The 24,873-nt window shown below is 49.8% G+C and overlaps 1 protein-coding gene across 4 annotated transcripts in view; it reads right to left on the bottom strand.

Annotated features, from left to right (window-relative positions):
• Positions 1-14,819: 14,819 nt before the first annotated feature.
• The window catches only part of ILRUN (inflammation and lipid regulator with UBA-like and NBR1-like domains), a 33,252-nt gene continuing 23,198 nt past the window's right edge, over positions 14,820-24,873 (bottom strand). For 2 of the 4 annotated variants that reach the window (XM_052816034.1, XM_052816035.1), the window contains exon 5: positions 14,820-17,404. In XM_052816034.1, the coding sequence (XP_052671994.1) occupies positions 17,369-17,404 (36 nt within the window). In that variant the 3' untranslated portion in view covers positions 14,820-17,368. Of the gene's footprint in view, positions 17,405-20,741; positions 20,980-24,873 lie in introns of those variants that run through there. The other 2 variants (XR_008239447.1, XM_052816036.1) reach the window with 2 other exon arrangements.

The following is a 24,873-nucleotide window of genomic DNA, read 5'->3' as shown; positions in this document are numbered from 1 at the left end:
TTTTAACCTACAATGCCGGGTCCCAGCCAGAGCCACCGTGGGAAGCCGGGAGCAGCGGGCCCTGTGCCGGGGCTCTGCCCGGCTCAGGGGCTGGTGTACAGCACCCAAACCTGCTCCCACCCCAGCATCCCCCCACAGGAACCAGGAGCATCCCAGCACAGCCCCAGAGCAGAGGCTGTAGCCCTCCGAGCACAGACACCTTTTTCATAGCAGAGAAATGCAGACATAGCAACTGCGGAAACTTAAGACACAGAGTAAAACCATGCATGAGCTCTACGCCCATGCACACACAAGCCATGCTGGCAAATCACTGCGGCTATCCCGCACCTTCCTGCGGCAGCTCCACGCTGCTGCCCCGCGACCGGGCTGCCGGCTCGGGGGAAAGTTTGCCGAGCACGTTACGGTTTGCACGGGTTGTGCAAGCTGGATTTGCACCTTCTCGCTTTGACATCACCTGCAGGTCTCCCTGGTTTATTAGGTTTAATTACTACTTGCTACCAAAGCAAACATCAAAACAGTGCACCCGAAGGAGCGGGAACAAAGTGGAGGAAAGCGCAATCGGGGACACCGGGCGAGGGCAGGATGGCACCAGGCAGAGGGGATGTGCTGGCAGTGCCCAGTGCTGGGTCCCTGCTCCAGAGCATCCCAGACGTGGGTCATCCCGGTCTGTCTGGAAACCTGTCGCCCAACTCACATCTGGGTCTGAAAAAACTTTCCCTGCTCCTCTTATCGGTAGCACCGGAGATTTCGATAAGCAAAAGAGATTAAAGGGAAAAACATTTGCTTTGCTGTGCTCAGGGAGAGCTGGCCAGCAAGACGCAGAGCTGTGAAAACAGGCAAAAGGCCCCAGAATGAGATCTCTGCTTTCGTCCCCAAAGCAGGTTTGGTGGCTGCAGCCGCCCAGCGTCACCGGCCATGCCGTGTTCTGGCTGCCGCCTTTCGCAATCCGCGGTTCGACACAGCTCTGCTTGCATATGCAAACCAGGAAAAGAGGTTGCAACACCTGAGGAACAACAAAAAAGGGGAAATAAAGTCTGGCTTTTCTGCCCCATGCGCGCAGTTTTTAATGCTTTTTCCTTGTCCTCCCTGTCAACCCATCGGCTCCAATTCCAGTGCCTTTTGCCACAGCTGAAACTTCAACGCTTGGGAACGCGGCCGGAGGGGAGGGATGGAGAAACGACTCATGAATCAGCCTGGAAGAATCTCTCTGCCCACCTGCCTGCAGCTAATCTCTGGCTCCATCACAAGAATAATAGATAAGCAGCCATGTAATATATAATAAAACTATTGAACGTACTTGATGTCATTGAAAAAAACACAGAGGCCATTGAGCCCGATTTGTCCCCGAGCTGAGCGGTGTTTCCTGGTCTCCCGCAGCAGCGAGGTTTCCTCTGCTTCAGCTCCTGTGCAGCGTTTGGGGACAGCGGTGGTCCCCATGCAAAGCAAACCCGCAAGCTTGGGTCCCTCTGAGAGGCCTCATCCTGCATCCCGTGTCTGTGCCTTTGGGCGATGCTCAGAGAGGAGATGAATCCCCACTCCCAGGCTGCAGGATGAGCGCTCTCAGGCTTTTCTGAGAGAGGAGACTGGAAATGGTTTGAAATGCCTTTAAAGCAGTCCCTGGCTCAGTCCTGCTCTGCAGGTGCAAACCCACAGGAGCCACGTCTGCAGTGATCAGCACCTCAGCCCACACCAGCCCCAAATCTGGAGGGCGTTTTCGTCCTGAGATGCACGCCGTGGCTCCAGGCTGGCAGTGTGACGAGGAGGGATGCTCCCAGGCTGCCACCGGACCGAGCATCCTTTGGGCTTCCACCTCCCCAGCACCCTGGTACCCAGCGGGGCTCTGGGTGCAGGGGGATGCTCCCAGTGCTGGGCTGAGACCAAGGCAGAAACCAGTCTCCAAATTAACCAGTAACCATCAGGAAAAGCAGCAGGACGTAAGGAATCCCTGCTGAGGGTGAGGGATAGCCCTGAGATCCTGGGGCTGAAGCCACCACGCAGGAGGAAGGTTCCAGTGGAAGCGGTGGCTGCTCACTCTCCTCCTGCCGCCTGTAATCTTAATTGCTCTTTGCTGGCTGTTTGCTAACAGCAATTCGTTTCCTCCCAGCCTGCACCGAGAGGGTTTATCGCCCTCATTCATGTGTTATTTCAAGCTAACGCATGTATGGAAGGTCAGAGCCTGAAGTGCTCCCTGCGATCCTAGAAAGAGTCTCGATAGTAGGAGCGGAGCAGGGAGAAGCAGGCAGAGGGCCTGGGAGCCAGCAGGCCGCAGACACGTCTCGCCCACTGCCTGCCAGCTCCTCTTTCCCCAAAAAGGGCAGCGGGCTTGGCAGAAGGTGGGAATACTGGCCATATTTTCCATGCCAGCTCCCGTCTGCTTTGCAGTCCCGACTCAGTGCCCACCCTGGGAGAGATCCCCTTGCTTCTGCACAGCTCACCGGTCGAACTGTCTGTCCCGCTCTCCAGAAAGATGCTCCGGGCAGGCTGTTTTTTGCAGATGAGCTTTAGAGATGCTCTGGTGAGAGGTGCCGGTGCAAAGCAGCATCCTCTGGTCACAGTTCCTGCAGCCAGCGTGTCTGCACAGCGTCCCCGTGCCACCAAACTGGAGCAAACAGCAGGAAGCACAACGTTGGCATCCAGCTGAGCTGTTGCTCGTGTTGCCCTGGGATTCCCCCAAAAATCACCCTGCAAGGGGTACAAACAGCTGCCACCATGGGGAAACGGAGCGAGGCGCCGGCTCAGGCACCCACCGGGACTGGGTGCTCCTGGTGTCCCGCTGCAAAGCGGGGCCGAGCACACCCTCCCGAGCTGGGGATGGGCCAAGGTTTCCTCTACCCTTGGAGGGGACCTGGGAGGGGAAAAGAGCTTTGCAGCAAAGCTGCAACCCCCGAGTTAACCAAGGTGCCAGAGACCGCAAGAGAAAGAGCTCACAGGTGTGCACGGAGGAGCCAGCATGCTTTTTATTTGTGCAATGACCCTGTGCGGATCTACCAGGGAGTATCTGCAGAGCTCTTGAACCACTAAGATTGCTCCCAAGCAAAGACCAACTGAATCTCCTTAAATTCCTCCTCACCCCAGTCAAATACACCCATTTCCCAAGCAGTCCCAGGTCCGAGCAGGGCCGCTCCTCTTTATTACCTCCCCAGGCCACCTTTGCCGGGCTTCCCCATCTCCCAGATGCTGCCATAAACCCTATTTATGGGGAACGTGCGTATGCTCGAGGCAAACAGCCACGGTTATTGCTGCTGGCACCTGCCTGCGTGGCCCACCCTGATAAAAGAGCCGGGGCTCCCGGCCGCTGCGCCGGTGCTCGGTCCCTGCTGCACGAGGCAGCTCCCAGTGTTGCAGGAGAGTTAATAGCCCCACAACCCAAACAGTGTCACCTGCATTTCAGGGCAGCCCTTGAGGATGCCAGTGGGGGGTATTGGAGAACCCAGCTCCATCCAGGGGTGCAGGGGTGGGTGTCTGCTCTGCATTGGTGGCATGGGAAGTCCCAGAGCCATCCCTTGGCTGAGCACGGAGGTGTCGGTGCTCGCCTGGCCCCAGGCAAAGGTTCCTTCGCACCCCGAGGCGGCAGGAGGTGCTGAGGTTTGGCTCTGGGGTGCCACAGCCCCACTTCTTCACTCCGGCCATGCCTGGGAGGGAAGGACAAGCAGGTGGGGGATGAAGACACCAGGGTGATGCCAGCACGACCCTGGCCTCCCACCCTGAGCCCAGCCCCTTGGACCACCAGCTCCCCACCCAAACACACCACCCTGCCTCCCCCGCCTGCTCCCAGCACCCTTCCCACACCACCAGTTCCCCATTCCCCCCTCCAAGCACCCCATGGGGACGGTTCTTCCATGCCAGGCTGCCAGTGCAAGCCTGGGGTGACACAGGCAGGGAGGTTGCAGGGTGCCCGACCGGGCTGGGAGCAGCGGGATCCACCGGCATGTTTGCTGTTCCCTGCTCAAAGCCCTGCTCTTTTCTTCCTCCGGTCACATTAAACTCCTGCTTTTGTCTCTCAGGATTAAAAGCCTGGAAATGGCTGCGGGTCACCCAGCGGTGCCAGGAAGAGAGGGCTCAGGGTAGCGTGGGTGCGCCCAGCTCGGCAGCAGGGTGAAGCCTGGCAGAGGGAAGATGAGGAAAGGTCACGGCCCCCCCCTGCACTGTCACCGATGATTTGGGGTGCAGAGGGGGGAAATTCACATAGGGGGATGTCTCCCGGTCTGGGCTCTCTATGCACTGTCCCCGCAGCTGCTGCATCAGCATGCAAGCCCCAAATCCCATCCGGGATGAGAGAACCCCCCCCAAATAACCCCCACGAGCACCGTACCCCCGTTTCCTCACTGTCACCTGCTCATCCCACTGGTGTGGCTGGGTGGCGGGGCCAGCACCCCCTCCCCGTGCCGTGGGCTCGGGGCTGTTTGGTGGCGGCGGTTCCCAGGCACGCACAGGCAGCCAGGTGAGACGGACAGGGCCCCGTGCCAGCAGACGGGATGTTGTCTTTTCACACAGCACCGGTGCGGGGCCAAGCGGCAGCGAAACCCTTGGCGGCTTTGTTTCCCACACTGGTTGCCATTAAGAAATGCAAATTCATTCTTCTGCTGCTGCTGCTGTTTCTCCCCGCATGCAAAATGATCCTCGGGCATAACGGCCCCATGGAGTGGCAGCCCCCGGAGAGCGTGGGAGCTGCTGGGGCAGGGAAACACCTCCCGGGTGGGAGCAAGCAGCATGAGCAGCTCCAATGGTCTCAAAGCCAAGGAGGGCTAGGGCAGTACGCAATGCCCCGGAGAGCAGGAGAGGCTCTTGGCTGCGGTTTCTCCTTCGGTCCTGCACTATCCGTCCCAGGAGAGCCTGCAGGAGGTTTTGCCCCAGGGGGGAAATCCCTAAAAATAACCCTAAAACCCACACTCAGCCCTGTCTCAGCACAAAGTAGGAGTTGGCAGGATGGAGAAGGGAAGGCAGGGGGTCAGCAGGGACCAGAGCCACCCCCCCGCTCCTGTCACTCTTGGGCAGCTTTTGCCCTTTGGGATCAGAAAGCCCCAACCCCGCTGAGCCTGGTTTGAAGCTCCCAGGGGCGCAGAGGGGACGACGACTCCTCTGTGCCCCCCACATACAGAGGGCAGGGACCCCACGAGGGATGAGGCTGCTCCATGTCCCGCAGCATCACGCGGAGCCGTGGGTCTGGGGCAAAGGTACTGCACTCCCCATCACCCAGCGGGGACAGGTTTTTACATTTTTACATGCAGGGCTGGAGGAAGGCCGGGGATGAAGACAGCATTGAGCTGTGGCAGAACGAGCTGTGACTCAGCAGTGAGTCACCCGGCTTCGAAGGAAACGTGTCGTTCCCGGTGAGCATCGCCCAGGTCAGGCACCCTTGTCCTGGGGGCTCAGCAAGGAGCCAGGACCTGGGGGCTAAGGGAGGCAAAAAAGGGGTGCAGGAGTGCAGCAGGACCCCAAATGAGGTCCTGTGCTTGGGGACAAGGAGTGGCAGCAGTGTGTCTTGCCTTCACCCCCTCCCCAGGCACTGGGCTGACCTCAAAGCTTGGAACAATTTGCTTTTCCTTGGCAAACACAAGTTCCTGGGGGCAGTTCATGGGCATTCTCGACCTCGTCAGCCTCCCCAACACCGCGACGAGCCTCAGTTCCCAGAGCCTGGCTTGGGGAGAATGAAACTGTGACTGATAGTGGAAGATGGACAGGGGAGGCACAGAGCTCTCGGCAGACCCGGGCCGTCGGCAGACGCCAAAGCCCCATCGGAGACAGACAGCATTCCTCGGTGGCATCCCTGGTTTCACAGGGATGGTTTCACAGGATGGGATATTAAAGCAGAAGCGATTAATGCTCTGCAAGGGAGCAGAGAGCTGGAGCCAGGCTCCAGCCCCGGTGCGGGACGTGACCCGAAAGGGCTCCGCTTTCCCCTTGAAGGGCTGCCCCAGCCCCAAGCCTGGCTCTCCCCATGCTGGTGCTGGCTCGGGGCACCGGCAGAGCGAGGATGTCGCTTCTCTCCTCAGTGGTGGATTTTGAGGGCAGCAAAATGTTTGTTCTGTCAACACATGCCTAATCCCCAACCAAAAGCCGATGAAAAAAAGCCATGGAGGAGGAAGGATGGGAATAAGCTGCCCTTTGAAACAGCCCCGGTGGTGACAGCCGCAGCCCCGAAGGGAGGGATGGCATCTCTGGGGTGTGCGGTGCCGGTGCAGCTGGGGAGATGAGGGGAATGGGGATCCCCCACCGGCACCCTGGTCCCTGTGGGTGCCCTGCTGCCCCAGCACCCTGCAATGGGGCAAGGCAGGGGGAATGGCTCTCCCCATTAGATTAAGCATTAAAGCAGCTGCAGCCTGGCCCTGCCACAAATCAATGCACCTTCTTAAACCTGAGCAGGACCCTGAGCACCATGTAGGAGGTGCAGGAAACACATCCTTGCTCTGAAGCGATTGCCTGGCATCAGCAGCAAGTGAAGGTTTCTTTCTCCCTTTAACCAACCTGAAGCCAGCAGGTGCAGGCAACAGACCACAGCGTCCATGCAGCAAACCTCCCGCCTGGGACATCCCTGTCCCATGTCCCCGCTGACCCAACGCTTAGCTGTGACACCATGAGCCCATCATGAACGGGCTCACCTGAGGATTGGCATTTCCAGATGACCCATCAAACCTTTTTCCTGGTGGGATGAAACAAAACTTTGCCATGGCAAGGCTTGTTTCCAGGTTGGCTGGGGCTGCAGGCTGAGCAAGCAGCACCTTCACCTCGCTGCCCACCTTGGGGCAGCTTCTCCAGCCCAGCCCAGCCCAGCCCGGCCACCAACCCTGGCCAGCACCAGCCATGAGATCCAGCCCCTGCAGGGACCCGCTCCCAGCACTCGACGGCATCAACCCTGCACCCTTCACCCATCCACACACACACGCAAAAAAAAAAAAGTACATTTAGCAGTTTCCATTTGTTTGCTCTTTAAATAATTGTTTCCTTATCGCTATTTATTTAGATCCTTTTAAAATTCTGACAAACCTGCTTCTCAGGCACTGTCACCCGCTTCCTCCCAGCTTGCTCCCTGCGGGCAAGGCAGAGCGGCCAGGCTCGTCCCGGGAGGAGGGTCCCCTGCTTGGGGAGGTACGTGCGGAGCCTCGAGCCCCCGCTCACCCCCTCCTTTCCGAGATGGGCAAACGGGGATGCTCCAAAGCTGTGGTTTGGGGAGCTCGTCCTCCCCCCCCCATCCCACCACGGACCACAGCAGCAGACACAGATGCTTTGGGGCTGCTGCTAAGTCCTGCCAAGCTCAGGGGAGCAGCGGGGGGTATGCTAGCAAGGGGGTCGGGAAGGAAGATGACATTACACATTCACTGCCCACCACGGAGAGGTCTGAGCCACTGCACGAGGCGTTCACCGGGGACCAGAGGGAGCAAGGATGAGCCCAGCACTGCCCAAGGCCCCTTCTCCCACCCAACCTCCGCTTGCTGCCTGTGGTGCCCCGGGGCAGGTAAAGCAATGGGTGCTTGCCCAGGTAGCCAGAAAGGCAGCGGCAGCAGCTGGCCACGATTGCGCAACACTCCATGCAAAGTGCAGCCAAGCACCGCTCTCGGCTATTAACAGCATGAATTAGAGGAACACCCAGAGCTGCTGGAGGTGAAGGTGGGACGGGTTCAAGTGTCCCACAAGCATGAACAGGGGACATCCCTGCAGCCTCCCTGGGGAGAGAGACCCTCTCTGCTGTCAGACTCGGGAGTGTTGGTCCACGGGCAGCTCTCACTGTCACCTACTCAAGAGGTTCAACGTCCTGCCAGGCTCGGCTGGGGCATGAGGGGCTCGTCCCCAGGGTCACCTCCTGGGGTCCCATCCAACACCACCCTGGGGTTTTGGGCTTCGCCACCACAGGCTCACGTCACAGCCCAGCCTGCAGCTGTCAGAATTAATTGAGGAAACCCAGCCATGGTAAACAACAAGGAGGGAAAACAGGGTAGATTAGATAACGAGGAATGTGGGGTTCTTGCTGTATTTTCACCCTGGATGGCAAGCCTCGCCTGCTTGCTCCGGCACAGACCCTGCCAAGCCTGGGCTGCTCCTCGCCAGCGGTGCAGGGAGCTCAGCTCCAGGAGAGACAGAAATCCACCTTCTGCAGGATGGCTCTCCTAAAAAGGGGTCTGGCTTACCCCAGACCTGAGGTTTGGGTCTCCTGTCCCTCCTTCCCACAGAGCCATGCATTGCCCTGGGGCAGGCAGCAAGAGGAGAGCACGGTCCCCCACTCCCCATCGCTGCCGGAGGGGACACCGGGGTAGGTGGGAGCGACCGCTACAAGGGGACACGGGGGGACAGGACCTGCTGCTTCATCCTGGTGGAGAGAGAGGCAGGGCAGGGTCCTGGCCAGCAGAATTACTGTCCCCACCGCACCGAAACAGGCACAGGGTCCCGACAAAGGGGAAACTCCCAGCCCTTCCCGGCTGGCCGCATCCGAGCCTCCCTGTCAGAGCGACGTTTGGCTCCAGGTTGTGTTACCCAGACCCTCTTTGTTCCCCAGCAGCACATCACCCTCCAAACTTGGACACACCATGGACCCACTGGCATTCAGACACCTTCCTCATCCCCACTGAGAGGACATCTCTGCCTTTAGGGCATCTCAGCCCTGTGGAGGTCCTGCCCGTGCTGTCCCTGCCCAACACACGCTCCTGCCCCGCTCAGCAGCATCACCCCAGCCCCGGAGTGGCAGTGACAGGCCGGGTGACAACGTGCCACCCCACTGCCTAATGGGACCAGTGCGGACCACACATCCCACGCACCCAGAAACGTGCAACCCCCTCCCCAGCCCGGCACTGCGCTCGGTGCAGAATGGCAGCCGCTCTCCAAGTGCGTGGGGACACGGCTCACGCCTGGCCGGCCACTGTCACCAGCAGGTCCCAAAGCCTGGAAAAGCCACGTCCAACAGCTCTGGAGGGTTTTGCAAACGAGGAACAACCTCAGCTCCCTCTGGTGGCACCTGCTTCAGGCCAGGCCCTTCCCCAGCAAACCCTGGTTATAAATAACATTTCCAAGCGTGTTCCCGCAGCTCTCCCTGCCCGCAGGACGTGGTGCCAACCACCCAGCCCAAAGCTGCTCCCCAACTCCTGCCACACACCGCAACCAAGCACAAGCAGCCTGGTAAGCAGAAGGACACACAGCCCATCTGTCCAGCCTGCTCAGGGTATTTATTCCTGTCTCACAGGTGAGGAAAACTGCTTGGCGAGGGTCAGCTGAGGCAGCAGGGATGAGCCACAGTCCTGGGGAGCAAAGACAAGATGCCCATGAGCTCTTTCTGGGATTAAATGAGTCCTGTGGGACAGTGGATGGTCCCACAGCTGGAGAGCTGGATGGGGACTCGGGACCTCCTGCCTCAGCCTCTCTCACCTATAAAACGCAGCGAGCGCTGACCTCGCTGGGAACAGACCCGGGAACGAAGCGGCCCAACCTCCCAGCCAGGCACCTTTCACCAGCTGCAGGGTAAAGCATCCCCGGCCATCACCATCCCACCGGCAACGCACGTCATCGCCCGTGCTTTAGTGGGGCGGAGGGGAAAGCGCACGGGCACGACGCTCAGCCCCTACAACGGTCGTGCTCCAGAGCAGCAGCTGGGAAGCAGGAGCCTTGTTTTTAAGTCAATAAAGGGAGATTGCTATGGAGACACCGCAGCCGCCAGCGTGAGTGGCTCTACAAGACATCCTATATGGCCTCCCCCATCCACGCACCTGCTCTCTTCTCAGCCGTCCAAATTTGGGGTTTGCTTGGAGTTTATGAACACTTTAACAGTGTTTTCAACAGCTGCCTGCAAGAGATCGGTGGCTCTGGAGAGTTTTACTGTGCCTTAGGAGGTGCATCGGCATCACTCAGCTCATTCCTGCAGGCGCGCAGCTCTCCCAGGACAGCATGCACACCTTAAGCAGCACTTGGAGTCAGCCAAGCAAGCTAGCACAGAGCTGAGCCCTGCCAGCAAGCGGGAAAGCTCTTGAGAAGGTTTTTATCCTTGTTTGTAGAGATCCTTAATGAATTCCCATGAACAGCCAATCTAGCACAGCCCCAGAGATGAAGAGTTGGCACTTGACTGCTGGAAAAAAACCACACCACTTGGTGAAGGGGAATAATTACACCCCATCTCCAGCCTCAGGCTTGTTCAAACACCCTTAACTTGAAGGGTAACACACCTCAGCTGGGAGAAGAGCCCAAGCAGCCCATGGGAGTCTCTGGGAAGCTGGTTATACAACTGGTTTTATACAGGTGTTCAAACATACAGCCCTGACCGGCAAGAGTCGGGACTGCTGCCTCCGGGAAACTCGTGAAGTGTAAAAGCCAAGCAGTGAGCTTTTCCTCTGTCTGGAGGATACCCCGTCCAGCTCAACCTCTCCACCCATCGCCCTTTTCCCAACACCATCACCATGGCAGATGGAGCCATGATTTCTACAGCATCACCAACTCACAGCACGGCCGAGTTGCTTTACAGGATGCTGCACCAGTTACTCTGTTTGTAAATAGGTGAAAAATGTATTTTTTTCCCCCCACTCAAGCCCTTTAAGTTATTGTGAGGGTAACACTTCTGCAGGGAAGACATAATCAAAATAAGGAAATACTACAAGTGAGACAGCTCTTAAGCCAGCCCTGCTCCACGCTGCTCTGCAGAGCTGAGCCCACAGCATTCGATGGGGCAAACAAAGCTGGTCCTTACCTGCGCGTGCCATCTGCTTCCTCGCTTGGTCTCTGCTGCGTGCTTTTACTACTCGGCTGTTTTATGAATGGGGTAGGAAACATTTGAGATTAGATTTCCTTAAATGATTTCTGTTTAACTGGGTATTTTCCAGCTAACAAACAGGCGGAGCACACAAACAACAGATTACAGGTTATAGAAAGCTTCCAGAGAAAGCCTACAGTAAAAGTTATTCCTGACCCCATGTACATACACGCAGATCTCGCATTCCTTCCCCACGGACTCCCTCATATCATCCCCTTCGCCGGCATGGCCTGGTTTCCCACTTGACCTGTTAATATTTCACTGCACATCCCCAAAGGCTTTGCAGAGAAGCAAGAGCAGAGGGAAGAGGTGAAGTGAGCACAAATCCCTCCCTTAGCATCTTACTGTGCACTACAGGCTGCGTGCACATGATTTAACAGACATAGCAGGTGGGGGGCGGGGGGGGAAGTAAGAAAAATCACAAAAACCTGCCCTTTTCTTCTCTGCTGCAGTTACAGCTGCTGCTCCTGGAAGGCAGGGCACTTGCTGGAGCCCTCGAGCCCACACCTGCAGGTACAAGGACACGCAGCAATGCTCTGGAGGTTTTGGAGCACATCCTGCACTTCGCTCTGCGGTCAGCCGGGCGAGCAGGGCACCCTCCAGCCAGAGGCATTGGCAAAGAGGAGCGTGGGCACGCAGTGAGGTCCGGGGGACGGTGCTGTTTGGTCCTGGGCACCGCTCAGTGCCAAGCACGCCTTCCTCGCTGTAATTCATCACACACAGCCCATACAGCGAACATCCTCCTGCCTACTGCAGCATGGCTTCAGGGACCAAAAAAAGCTGCTTAAAACCAGAATTATTTTTATAACTTTTAACAGACAACGATCTGGTTCCCTGAAAAAAATAAATAAGCGGAAAAAGCAAACCCAATTAGTTCATAGGTGACTGCAGCAGCCGTTTGACTTGGCCTCCTGCCTTGCCATGCTGCACCACACCCAGCCTCGGCGCAGGGACCACGGTGGTAGGATGATCTCCATTACAGCAATCCCTTGAGTTATTTGCCTGCTCAGGATATAGTATTAGAAGGTGTGATGGTATAGTCCTGTACTGGAAAACTTCGACAGGTTGCAACCCTAAAGACAAACAGATTCTTTCAAGCAAATAACTAGTCAATGAAAAGTTGGGCAGAGAGAAGGGGAGGCAATCCTAACCTACCCAAACAGATCGGTCTTAAAGCCACCCGTGAGCATCAAGAGCTCAAGGGGTGTGTTCTTTTCAAGGCACAAAATAAATACCCGTAGGCACAGGTAGCAGGATGTCTGTTCCCAGTAAGGCTTTCAGTCAAGCTTAAACAGCACATGAAAGCTCCAGTCATTTATTCAAATGTTAAAAAGCAAACCCAGCGCACACATATTCAGGCTTCTTGCAAGGATTAGTAACAAAGTCACATATAAGCAAAAGAATGGCTTCAGCTAAGCTGCTTTACAATATAGTTTATATAGGCAAACGTTTGGGCTGGGTGCCCTGAGTGATAAGGCCTTACTTGGGAAATAGGATCAGCCCGAGATGACCATGCAAGCGCTCACCAAAGCAGAGACCTTCACGTGCCCCCATCCTGGCATACAGGAACACTAGATATTCCCTTAGTGATAGTAAGACAAGAAAAGAAAACAAAGTTCCTTCATTCAAAATTCCTCTCCTGCCTCACCAAGAGACCCATGAAACAGCAGGTCTGATCTGTTGCTGTTTGGAGTCAGAAGCATCACTGCATGCTGCGCCGAGGCTCTAAGTGCCGGGATGTAAATAAGCCACGCAAGGAGCATGTAAGGACCCGGCTGTGGCTGCAGCATTGCTTTGTGCTGGTGACCCCTGGATGAAGATCACTAAAACCGGTTTTCCACTCCTCCTCGCATCTGCACCCAGACCTCTCAGTGCCACCTCCCCTCCTGCTTCAGCCCTGATTAGAGCTGGAAGGTGCTGGCAGCACTGTGCTGAGCTGGTGCTTACCTCCATCCCCTCCATCACCCAGCCGGGGCACTGGCACGGTGCTGAGCCCCAGCCATCCCCTCACGCGCACCAGCTGAGGACTGGTGCAGCCAGGAGACACAGCATTACTGTGGAGAAGTGTCCTGACCTTGTAACGAGGGACATCCACTGCCGACATCGGTGAACAGGTATAATCACATGTGGTAATGGTCTGTACCAGCACCGTGCACCCATTGCAGCCCCGGAGGGAATTCTCCAGAAAGAGGTGCTGCGGTGAGCCCGCTCCCTTCTTCACAGGCTGTCCTCCCCCATCACCCTTCACATAAAAAATTTGTACGGGCCTCTCAGCCATCCTTGTACCCATCTGCCTGGACTGGAAAGGTTGTTTGATAAACTCAGTATGCACTAAATTAATTTCAGTTTGTTTTTAAAGTGATTTGGGGTAAAGACAGGGCTAGAGCTGGGGTTAAGGATACTATTCCTTAGCATCTGGAAACACCCTGGAGATGGAAGCAAGCTGGGTACATTAACTACAAGATGACAGATGCAGAAGTTTTTGCAGCTTCAATAAAACTCTCAACAGCTACAGAACATTTTTTTTCTGTGTTAATTTAATCATACAAATATTCATTTATACATTAAGGAAAAACCTTCCTTTATTTTTACCCCCAATGTGCTATCATAGGACTTCTCCCAGACTCAATGAGGCAACACACCATCCTGTTCTACACATGCACTCCCCCTGGAGAGAATAGACAGGCTGCAGAACCACCCACGCACTCACACACAAAAAAAAATTAAACACACAACAGAAACCCAGACGTGGGACAGCGTGCATTTCCTAACCCTGCAGACTCCAGCTGCTCTCAATGCCCCTGTGCTCTCTGACCACAACAGCTTTGCCCCTTGGTTGGGGAGCCGCATCTTCCAAACCTCAGAGGGGTCTGAATCCAACGCTCCTGAGATATGGGCAGCAGATTCCAGCTCTCCCCACCCCCTCATGTGGCATTGCCAGTTTTGGGGAAGCCCGAGGGATATCGTGCTTCAGTTTGCCTAGGCTGACAGAGGGTGCCTGGGCTGCCATTGCTCAAGTTGTATTAGAGATATGGTTCCACATCCTAAGTGGCTCACACTTGACGCAGGGATCCATTTTAGAGACCGTCAGAGGTGTTCTGCATTATCTTTTTTCTTTTGGAGGGATGGGGGGGGGTAAGGAAGATCTCTCTTTCCCTCCTTCTCAGGACTTCAGGACAGACTGTAGCCAGTTGCAGCCTCTCTGTCACTGCACCCTCCTGTACCACTGGGTAGCAGCCCCATCCCTCCCCCAGTCAGGAACACCAGCCTCACTGGGGTAACGGCCTCTTTACTGGTTCACCAGTCTCAACCCAGTAAGCATTTCCTCCCATTTCTAACAGGCCTGAGTTCTACATGCATAACTCAGGTGGATCGGGTTATCCGAGCCACCGCACACACTTCAGGCTCACCAAAATATTTGGCATTCAGCACTTTTGAAAAACCAGGCCATTTGTTTCATGAATCTGATGTTAAGACTCCACAACTTTGAATGCATCAGCCCTACGGAAACCAATACAATCACAGTGCCCTGAAGTCACCTGGAAAGAGCTTTGCTGAATACATCTCAAATCCCCCTATTTAAAAGCTGGAAACCTGACAGCAAGAGCAATTTGAGGGCTGGCTGCACCACTAAGCTCCAAGGAACCAGAGGAGATAAAACCACCTCTGGCCTCAGTGAAACAGTTTTTACTCGAGGAAAAACCCAGAGGTAGAGCAACCACTAATTTAAACATGCTTCCACTATCACAGCCAGGGTTACAACCCCAACCCTCAAAGCATCCAGAGCACTGTGTGATCGTTTGCAGAGAGATCATTCCCGCAGACAAGAGCGCTCACGCTCAGCTACCTGGGGAAGAATGGTGATGTGAGCAGCAAGAGGTTGCAGATTTCAGCAGCAACTCAGATCTGGACCTGCCTTTCTTCACACCCTGGAGTAAGTGACCCTTGTCACAAGGACACCATGGACTGAAAACACTCAAGAGGAGAGAGAATTCAAGTCTGTGCAGAACAAGTATGCCTTCTGAGTCGGAAAGCACACGACTACTTGGGGTGCATGCAAGGTTTTTTGGGTTTTTTTTTGTTTTTTTTTTTCAAAGAAAGGAAAATTCAGTCTTAGGAGGAGCACAAGAACACAAATGTGGCGGCCGTTATATAAGGGAGGAGCGCATGTGGCTGACAGCAGAAGAAAGCCAGCATGGGGGTATCCGAGTTCAAGGGTCTCCCAGATGCCTCAGCTGACACAAGGCAAAGGTTGCAGCACCAGCTATAACATACGGACCCAGATCTTAATTTCCGCCGCCCTTCCACTCATAGCTGATAAAAGGAGCTAATAAAGATAAGGAATCACCTTGTCACTTGGACAAACAGCAGTCTCCAGTGTTTTTGATACCTTCAGAAGGGAAGCAGCAGTATTTCAAGAGGTGTGATGGTCGAGTACGTGTTCATGCCTTCAGACCTTGTCGCTCAAGCCACCTGCTTGGAAAGGAGGGAGCAAAGAAAGAATCCACTTGCCTATGCTACACTACAGTGATGCAAATTATTCCCTAGACTGAATGCTAAGAGGAGATAACCGATCCAAGGCAAAATGATGTTACAGGACAAGAGCCAAACACTACAGCTGCACTGAGCAGTGCAGCACCACTTTCCATGGGTTCACTCTGGTTCTTAAGTCACCCAGCTCTAGCAAGCTGCTGAGACAGACCCAGGTGCTCATCAAACTGCAAGTGCAAATGGTAAGCAGTCCAAAGCCTGCAGTGCCTCTTTTATGCAGATAATTTCTTACGTCATACTTGTTTCTCCCAGCAAACAGATTTTTGAAGGGAGACTTCAGATAACAGTGGCCTTTAACAGCTGAACCTCTGAAATACGAGCAAAATTTATCGCCCAATTCTTCCTCTGTTGGATACAAGGAACTCCTACTGTCCTCCAGAAGATCTATCTGTATGCACTAAGATAAGACAGTCCTTGGTAGCTGCAATGAGAATGAATCCCGCATTCAAAACCAACCAAGAAAATACAACTAGTCAAGAGCAATCAGTGTAAAGCCACGCACCATGCAACAAGCCTGTGCTCTGCTCCAACAAGAACAAGAGCTTTCACTGGGAAGATTTGGAAGAAGGTTGTGGGAGCTTTGAGTATTACTGTATCTTTGGCAGATGGCTGTTCCAGCCTTGTTCACGTTTGCGAGTAAAACGGTGTCCCCTCACCTCACCACCTGGCTCCCCTTCAGCAGGATCTGTGGTGACACAGCACTTTAGAAATCCACCGCAGCACTCGAGGCTGTTCTCCCTCCTCTCACACTTCCCAATCCATAATTGGGGGAAAATACATTGGAGGAACAGCAGAGCAACCTGAATCTTTAGAGGAGCGATTCCCCCCTCTAATACCAAGCCCTGGAGAGTCCATTTAGAAGTAGGAGCCTCGATGAAGCTACAAGCCAGGACTATAAAGGCGAATGAATACAAGGCGACAGAGTGGAATCCAGCTGATGATGCTAACTCTTGCTCTGCATTCAAAAACGCAATTAGCCTCTAAGCTAATACTTTATCATAGGAGAAATGAATGCAAACTTATACTCTATATGAGAGAGATGGGAGATTCAAAATTAAAAGGACATGACTTTTGTAAAGCTTTGCAACTACTACCAAGTGAATTATAGCTACAGAAAAAAAAAGTTTCCTCTTGGCACAAGACTGATACGCTTGCTTGGTTGCTCTAGGCACAGCTACTGTACATCAAGAGTTAACAAAAAGGTATTTTAAAATGCTAATCACATAGGACAGCTCTGGAACTTTAATAAATCCATTTCTTATTAATATGGGTGTGTATTTGTGTGTACTTCATGTACAAGGGGAAGGGAAATGAGCCCTCCATGATATCCTAGAAGTCCCAGAGTCCTTCTCTCCAACTTTGATACTGAGACCTGGTCTTCAGCATGGTTTCCAACGACATGCAGGACAACTGACAGCAACACTCAAACCAAAAGGGAAAAAAAAAAAAAAGAAAAGAAGATTAAAAAGTTGGTAGCTAGAACAGCAGATGAATTAAAAATGCAGAGCTGGGTACAGACCCAACCTGTCATTAAAAAATGTCCAACAAAAAGAAGTCACTGCACAAACCCCAGAAGATGCTAAGCAAATTCCCATTCGGTAGCAAGCAAAACATGACAGTTCCGTAAAAATGCACGCTGTCCCTTATTTAAAAAAAAAAAAATGAACAAGAAACAAACAGAAATTAAACATTTGCTCAAACTACAACCGCTCTGTAGGCAAAATATTTTTTTTTTAAAGATGGCTTTTTCATTTTCAGTTTTTAAACTTCTTTTTAAGCTACCTAATTATGTGCCAGAACAATTTCTAAAAAAAAAAACCCACGGTGTTGGTATATTTTCTTTCTCATAGCATTTAACAACACTCCTGAAATCCAGCATTCACACATGCATACTTAGATTTTGTATTTTCCTCCGGAAACAGCTAGTCTTAAGTTACTGGGCTTTTGTTTTTTCTTCTTTATCCAGAACACAGAGGCAGAGAAGTAGGGGTCCATGTTGTGTCTGTCTGCCACATGAATCCCCCTCCCTTCCCCCAAAAGTCAGTTCTTTGTTAAATTCTCCTCTTGTCGATACCCGTTTTGTGTTTTTGTGTTTTAAGACTGTCCGAAGGGATAAGGACCGTGGAAACCCTGAAAGAAAGTTGGAGACATAATCAATTTCAATAGGCAAGAAAAAAAATTGATCAGTGTACACCTACAAATACTGACCACGCCATCCCAGTACTTCTAAACCAAATGCAACCCTTTACCCACCAATGTGACCAGTGTTGTCCAGCCTCAGGAAACACCTGCTGAAACGCAGGTTTCAGCACTTGTAGCTGGTTTCCCCAGAGATGTCAGATGCTATCCACTTACCTCTTTCAGGTGTTATTTAGGCCAGGTAATAGCCAGGTGTTACTGGGCCACAAAGTAACTTGTATTTTCTACACCAGAACAAAAATCCCCTACAGATGCTATAATACCTGCAAGGCCAAGCAACTGCAGTTTCACAAGTCTATTCTAAAGATTACAGCAAACAGTGAAGAGGCTGTAACCGGTAGAAGAGTCTATTTAAGAAAAAAAAAAAAAAAAAAAAGATGATTTTCCACGTTCCCACAACTACCACTTTTGCTCTCTCAAGATAACAATGTACATTTTGCTCAAGTGAAAATCAATGCCAACATTTAACAAAAAAAAAAAAAAAAATCAAAATGCTTACTACAGAATCCACTTTCCCTCTTTTACATCCTGAAGTGAGTCACCTAAATGACAGATCTAGTAACAGGTCTCAAATTAACAGGAACTCCTTTCTGTAATTTCTATTGTTCAAATCAGCTATCCAGGGTTTCATCAGGAAGCAAAAGGAAGTGACCAACAGGCAGGCAAGAGATCTCCCAAGTCACAGGGATATAAAGTTTGTCATAATGATGAAGGTACAAACCACACACAAAATCCTTCTGTAAGATCCAGACACATACTCAGGTTAGAAGTGAGATGAGGAAGAAAAGCTCATTATATTTAATTCTCAAAGTTGGAAGACCATTATGCAAATGCTTTTTTTAACAGAGTCCAGCTTGTTTCCAGTATGCTGATGAGTAAGACAGCTGAGAGCCCAATTTGCACAAAGCCATTCTCGGTCTTTAAGTGAAGCTCTGACTTCAGTTTTCACCATTTTGCCTTTAACAGGGCAAATCTCAAAGGAAACACTGTTTCCTGCATTTTCTCCTACAACTCTATAACAACCTCACTGCATGAGCCACAGAGCCATGAAACAATGAGTCTTTAACATGACTCATATAAAGAAAGTAACAACTTCATTAGCTTAAGCCCAGTTGCAAAAACCCAAGTTCAAGAGCTCTGTTTTACATCTATGTTAAAAAGGAAGTGCTCTAAGAAGCCTGTAATCTCACCACAGCTAGTAAGAAAAAGTTAATTCTTTAGGATATACTGGGTGGCGAAATACAAGACAATGGTAAAATGAAGCATCTATCAGCAGCTCTCAAAATACAACCAAGAGAGGAAGATTAGCAGACAATTAAAGAGGACATCTCATGAACTGCATGGGAAGCATGGAAGACTGGAAACTTGCTGTTTGCAGACAGAAATAAATGCAAGTGACGGAAAAACAAACACACTTCTACCCTAGGAATATGCTGCACTCCCAGTCTGTAAAGCAAGCTTTTCAAAAGATAACACCCAGCAGATTCCAGCACAATAGTTCACCTCAGAAAGGAAAAGCTCCCACCAAAATCAAGAGACTGACATATTAAACATTTCCAAAAAATACAGTCACTGAAACAGGGGGAAGGGGAAGAGCAGAAGAGAAACATTAAAATAACGTGAATAGGTGCACAAAAAAACCCCAAAGGACACAGAAGGAAAACAATGTTATAAGCAACATCCTAAGCAGTCTCACCTCAAAGGGGTTAAGCTCTTGTACTTCTTGCTCTACAAACGAAAACCAGTATTTGTTGCTGATTACCTGTACAGACATTTGCCAGAATTTGCTTCATCTTTTAGTTACCTGCACATAAGGCTTTGTTTGCAGATACTGACTGGCAAGCACTCACAAGCCTCATGAGAGTGGTTTAAACATCAACTGCTCCCAGCTGCCTGCTCCCTCTGCCGGGGGCTACCGACTGCACATACCATAAACAGTTGTACCATTTATGTATTTTACAGTTTACGTCACAGGCAAAACCTCACTGACTTAATTTGTGCATGCTGTAAGCCAGACATCTGCATCACCCCATGACATAAAAGAATTAACACAGTTGATCAGTACACAGTCCAGAGTCTTCAGCTTAAGTCAGACATGAGAACAGTTCATTAGTCTTTTTGTATGCAGAGAGAGACCCCATGAAGAGGCTATTAACCTTGTTTTCAGGGAAACCCTCTGGATCTTCAGATACTGTTTTCTGTAGCATCCAGTTTAAAGCTACACAATTATGCTAATCATGTCTTAATTAAAAGCAGAATTTTGTCACTTTCAGAGTGTCAGATTACTAAGTATATACAGCTTTGTACTGCTTGCTACACTGCATTTAACAGGCTGACATCACTAGATGAGCTTCTCTCATGAGCAATTCCATGAACAGTCCCAGAATCTGTGACCAAGGTTAGCTTCTCCTGATGCAATGAATTTCACCAAGAAGAAAAAGCCCAAAATCTTTGCTTTTGGGATTGCCACTCTTCACTGCAGTTCACTTACCCATGAGATTTATTAGTGTACGTGAGAACTTACAAAATTAAAACACACCTGTTTCTTTTCTTTAAGATCAAGTGTAGACTTGGTTTGACATCAGACCCTGAGCAAGAAACTCTTACTCCCCTTTGTGAAATGAGAACACTTTCTTTCTTCTTCCTCAGTAACTAACATGCAAGCTCTCTGCAGAGCAATTGTTTCTCATTACATTTATTCAACATGCACAGTGTAATAGTGTCTTGATACCTGAAAACTTCAGTTACTGCTGCAATGCAAATACCAAACTCCATTATGTGACATTTTCAGGAATAATTATCCCTTGTATGCAATATTTTACATCACAAACATGCAAAAATAATTCTGCATACAATGGCAGTTTTCCCGAGTTATTTCAACTGAAGAATTATTCATGCTATTTTTGGTGAATTCTATTCTCAAAATGAGATGACTGTCTTCATGAAAAGCTCAGCTGCAGCTTTGCAGATTTACTTTCAGTTCCTCCAGTATCTTCCACAGAAGTAATTGCTAACTTGCTAGTGAAAGCATACTGGCAATTCATACAGATAAGTATGTGAGAACAGCGGACCGTGTTTTTTCAAAAAAAAGACTCTACACGAAACTTACTGGTAGAAATTATCATTTGACCGCTGTATCTAGAAGGGAATTGAGACATTTTGGAAAGTTAAAGGCCTTTGTAAATACTGAGCTCTTTAAATGAAGGCACCTGGGCTAGAAATAAAATGAAGATTAAGTTAATCTTTCATAAACCATCACAACACAGGCTTTCAAATAGCTATCTTTATTTCACCTTTGTGACTGAGTCAAGATCAATAAAAGGTACACTTCAAGAGAGACAGGAGTTTCTGATGCACGGCTGCAAAGCAATACAGGAGTCTCCCAGTGTACACTGACAGTAGCATCAGACAACGCTACAAGTCCCCGTTTCCTCGTCACCTCCTGGGCCGCTCCTAGTCAGTGCTTCTCCAAACTACGCAGAGTTCTCTTGACTAACTTACGTAAACTGAACACAAACAGAAGAACAAAGTATTGAGCACTCTTTTTTTTTTTTTTTTTTTTTTTTTTCTCCTATTCCATGCATGCTGTGCAAACATGGCGTGGCAGTTAAGACCACCAGGAAGTTAAGAACCTTCTCACAGTGCAGCCACTCGTAGGGCTGGTTTAGATGCACATAGCTGATGAAGTACATGAGGGCTCAGGTACATGATTAAGTTACCATGCAACAACTTAGCTCTTGTAACTTAATCAATGGCGTGCTTTTAGTCTGCAGAGATAAAACAACAGGGAAACTGTTGGCCTGCAGTGGAGCAAAGTTAAGCTAAAATCAGATTATCTCACATTTCCCACAATCCAAAAGCACATGGACTGTCGGTTTTCATGGATGAGCTAACATGCAGCATCCAAACACATTAGTCTTTCACCAGATAAGCAAACCAGCTCATGCAACATCAGTTTAGCCTGCAGATGCTATGCAGCAGAGTGGCTGTCAAAGAGTAGCTATGGTAGTTTTGAGTTCAATGTTCTCCCACTTTGTTCTAAATGAATTTAACTATGTGGTAACTAGCCCAATTTGAAGCCCAGATACCAGGATGGAAGGAGCTTCTCTTCTACATGGAAGCAAACATTTCTGGGGCATCTTCCTTACCCACAAATATAGTTTGGTACCCAAATAGTTTCCAGTGGAAATATTTCTGTCTAGAGTTTAGAGGTACTCAAAAAATATGCAAATTGGAGTGCCCTGGTTTGGAAGAAGCACGCATCTAGAAGCAGCAGCAACTTTTAAACTCAGAGAGGGGAAGCCAGTTAAAGGCTCTAAGGATAGAGAGGTTTGGTTTCCCCTTACATATAGAAAGCTGTCAAGTAGCATGGATCAGAGTTCAGCTCCACACAGAATGAAGTAAGATGGTGAGCAAAAATACAGCAGGAAAAAAGGTGTTAAGATTTTAATTTTGTGAACTCCAAATATGCTCATATTTCAATGGGCTTTTAAGAGTAGCACAAGTAACAAACAGAACAGGTTAATACCAGACAAGCTGTAGAACGCCCTTTGCTATGGCGGTGACTATGCAAATTGTTCTGTATGGGCAAATATTTGCAGAATCAGAACTTCTACATGCAGTTTTCTGTATTACACAGAAAGCAGCAATTCCTCAATTCATATGGGCAACAGATTTGGATATATATATGTATATTTTATATATATAGGTGACAAGTACAATCTGAATGTCAGTATATGGCTATCCACTTCAGATCTTTTTAGACATTTAAACCTGTACGTTTCTTTCCTTAGTTAAGAAATTTAACTCTAATTCCCCAGGCACTGTAAGACTGCATCTTGCGCTTTTAATGTAAAAGACTGTCACAAGAAAGCAGCAGTGACCTCGACAGTGTTGCTATGAGACAGGAGCGAGTAAATAGAAGGAAGCTATATTAGCCTCATCTCTCTCGAGAATACAGAGAGAAAGCGATTGCCAAAGAGGAGAATAAAATACCCATGCATGGGTATATCTGGACTCTAATACAGCTCATCCCTATCCTGAGATAAGCATCCTATCCTGCACTTAAGCACATCTTTAATTCTAAGAACATGCAAAAACTCCACTGGGAATAGATATAACAACAACATGCTTAAAGCAATGCCCTGAACACAGACCCTGATCTACAACCTTCCAGCAGTTTATTTGATAAGGTGAGCAGGGTGGACCCAGGGAAGGCATACACTACAGCAGGAATAAAGATCACACTCAGTTTGTTTCAACCATACCACAGGTTTGATCTTATCTGCTTATAGGGAATTCAGTGTCTTGTTTTGTTTGTTTTGTTTTTTTGCTAGGAAAGTTTGCTTCACTGAGCACAGCATCCAAACCATGTACTCTATGCTGCTGTATAAAAGCATTTTGAATGTTTCCACGTGTGAAACTGACAGACTTGTCTAATCCAGCAGCAGATGGCACGTCAGTGTCGCTGAGATCCTGACTCCAATGGGGAATTTTAGAGGACAAGTCACACCTGCTCAGTTGCACCAGAGGGAGAACTAATACAGACAAGGTCTGGCAACTTCTAGTATGTTTTACAGCTGCAGATGCCAGAAACTGCTAGCTTTATCTCAAAGATTTCATAGTCTCATGCAAGTGCATGACTGGGGTTCTCCACAATCTCTTGGCAGAGAGGAAGCCTCCACAGTAATCTGAGAAATATTTAAGGGCTTATATTACTTCTAAATACAGGACATAGGCCCTTCTGAACACCTTAACTAGACCTTACCCATCCCCTTTGCTGTGTCTCACCAAATGGTGTGTCAAACACGACTAGGGATTTACTCCATTCTCTGGGTACATGAAAGCAGACAAAATTATTAGAGGTCCTGCCCAAGATAAATAAAATCCAGGAATCCTAACGTGCAACTGCATAACCAACCCACAGTACTCTTTTGTCTGCTCCTAGAACTTGAAATAAAGCCTTTCACATCAATATTCAATCACAAGACAACAGCTTGACATGTAGTAGTTTTCTTTCCCCCTCTCGTGCAGCAGAGTACAGGTCAAGTCCCCAGGGAAGTGGGGAAGATGGGCCAGATATAGCTTTTCCTAACAGGTACTGGAACACCATCTGCTGATCGTGTGGTTTAATACTTCTGACATCACCTCCAGTAAGACCTTTTCCACTTAATCTGAGCCCCAGCTGGGGATACTGCTTACACATCTTCTTTTCCAGAAGGATTTCCAGATTGCAGGAAGAAAGCATGCAATAGCGCTAGACCTACACCAGGGAAGGTGAGCATGTTCACCTGGCAATTTTAAACGAGACCAAGTATCTAGGATGTCAAACCTACTCAGACTTGTTCACTACAGAAACAGTATTGTACCAATGTGAATATTAAGTCTGTGGCAGAACACCTGCTGCCCTAGATGGGAAGGGCAAGGCTGGAACAGGACTCTGATCTTCAGACCTACCTTAATAACAGCTTCCAAAGGAAAAGCTAACTTGTTTTTTTGTTAATGTCACAAATAGAAACACTGTAGTAGAGACAAAAAAACCTCAAAACCCAATGAACTTTCGCATACCCCACCCCATCTCCAAAAAGGACCATAACGTTATCCCTTCTGAAGCAAGCAAGAAACAAGATTTCTGCTTTTATCTCACATAATCTACCTCAAATCCACCAAGAATCTTCTGTAAATACAAAAAGAAAGAAAAAACCCAAAACAAAACAAAACAAAAAAAAAGGGGGGGGCAGGGAAGGCCACCTACCCTACATCTGAGGTTAGATTATAATGGCTTATATCTCATAAGAGTACTGATCGTGAACTTTGGGTTACTAGCTAAACCAGCTTACTTAAATTTAGTGAAATCCTCTCTGGTAGTGCTTCACTCTCCTTTTTGGCTTTTCTTTTCCACAGCATAGCTGACCTTTGCTATGTCCTCTGCACCTCCAATAGGTATCAGTTTCTTACACCTATGTTCTTAGAAAAGACAAAGCATCTACTCCTCAGCCAAGACAGTCTGTTGGTATGCTTTACCTCCCGGTGCCCACACCACTCTGCTCTCACTGGGAAGGGTAAGGATATATACCACTGGGAGAGACCTAGCGAAAACTGAAGGCCACGTTACTGCCAAAACCCCACATCCAGAAATTCAACACAGGAACTTTCTCAGAAGTGCATATATTAGCAGTTCCACATCTATCCACCTGCAAGTGCAAATCAACTACAAAGCAATTGCCAAGCTCTGCACTCAGAAAATAGGCAAGGGAAAAAAAAGCCACCTCCAGCCTAAAGCTGACCACCAAAAGTGGAATTGAATTTTCCCACCTAAATTAAACCTAGTATTTTAGCTATGAAAGGCTTAGGTAAGTACACTATCTCACCAAAGCTGTACTTGATAAATGATTTTTTTA

This window comes from Harpia harpyja, chromosome 19 (assembly GCF_026419915.1).
Source record: "Harpia harpyja isolate bHarHar1 chromosome 19, bHarHar1 primary haplotype, whole genome shotgun sequence".
Taxonomy (NCBI): Eukaryota; Metazoa; Chordata; class Aves; order Accipitriformes; family Accipitridae; genus Harpia; species Harpia harpyja.
The sequence above is the reverse complement of the archived record's forward strand: the minus strand, read 5'-3'. Positions and strand labels throughout refer to the sequence as shown.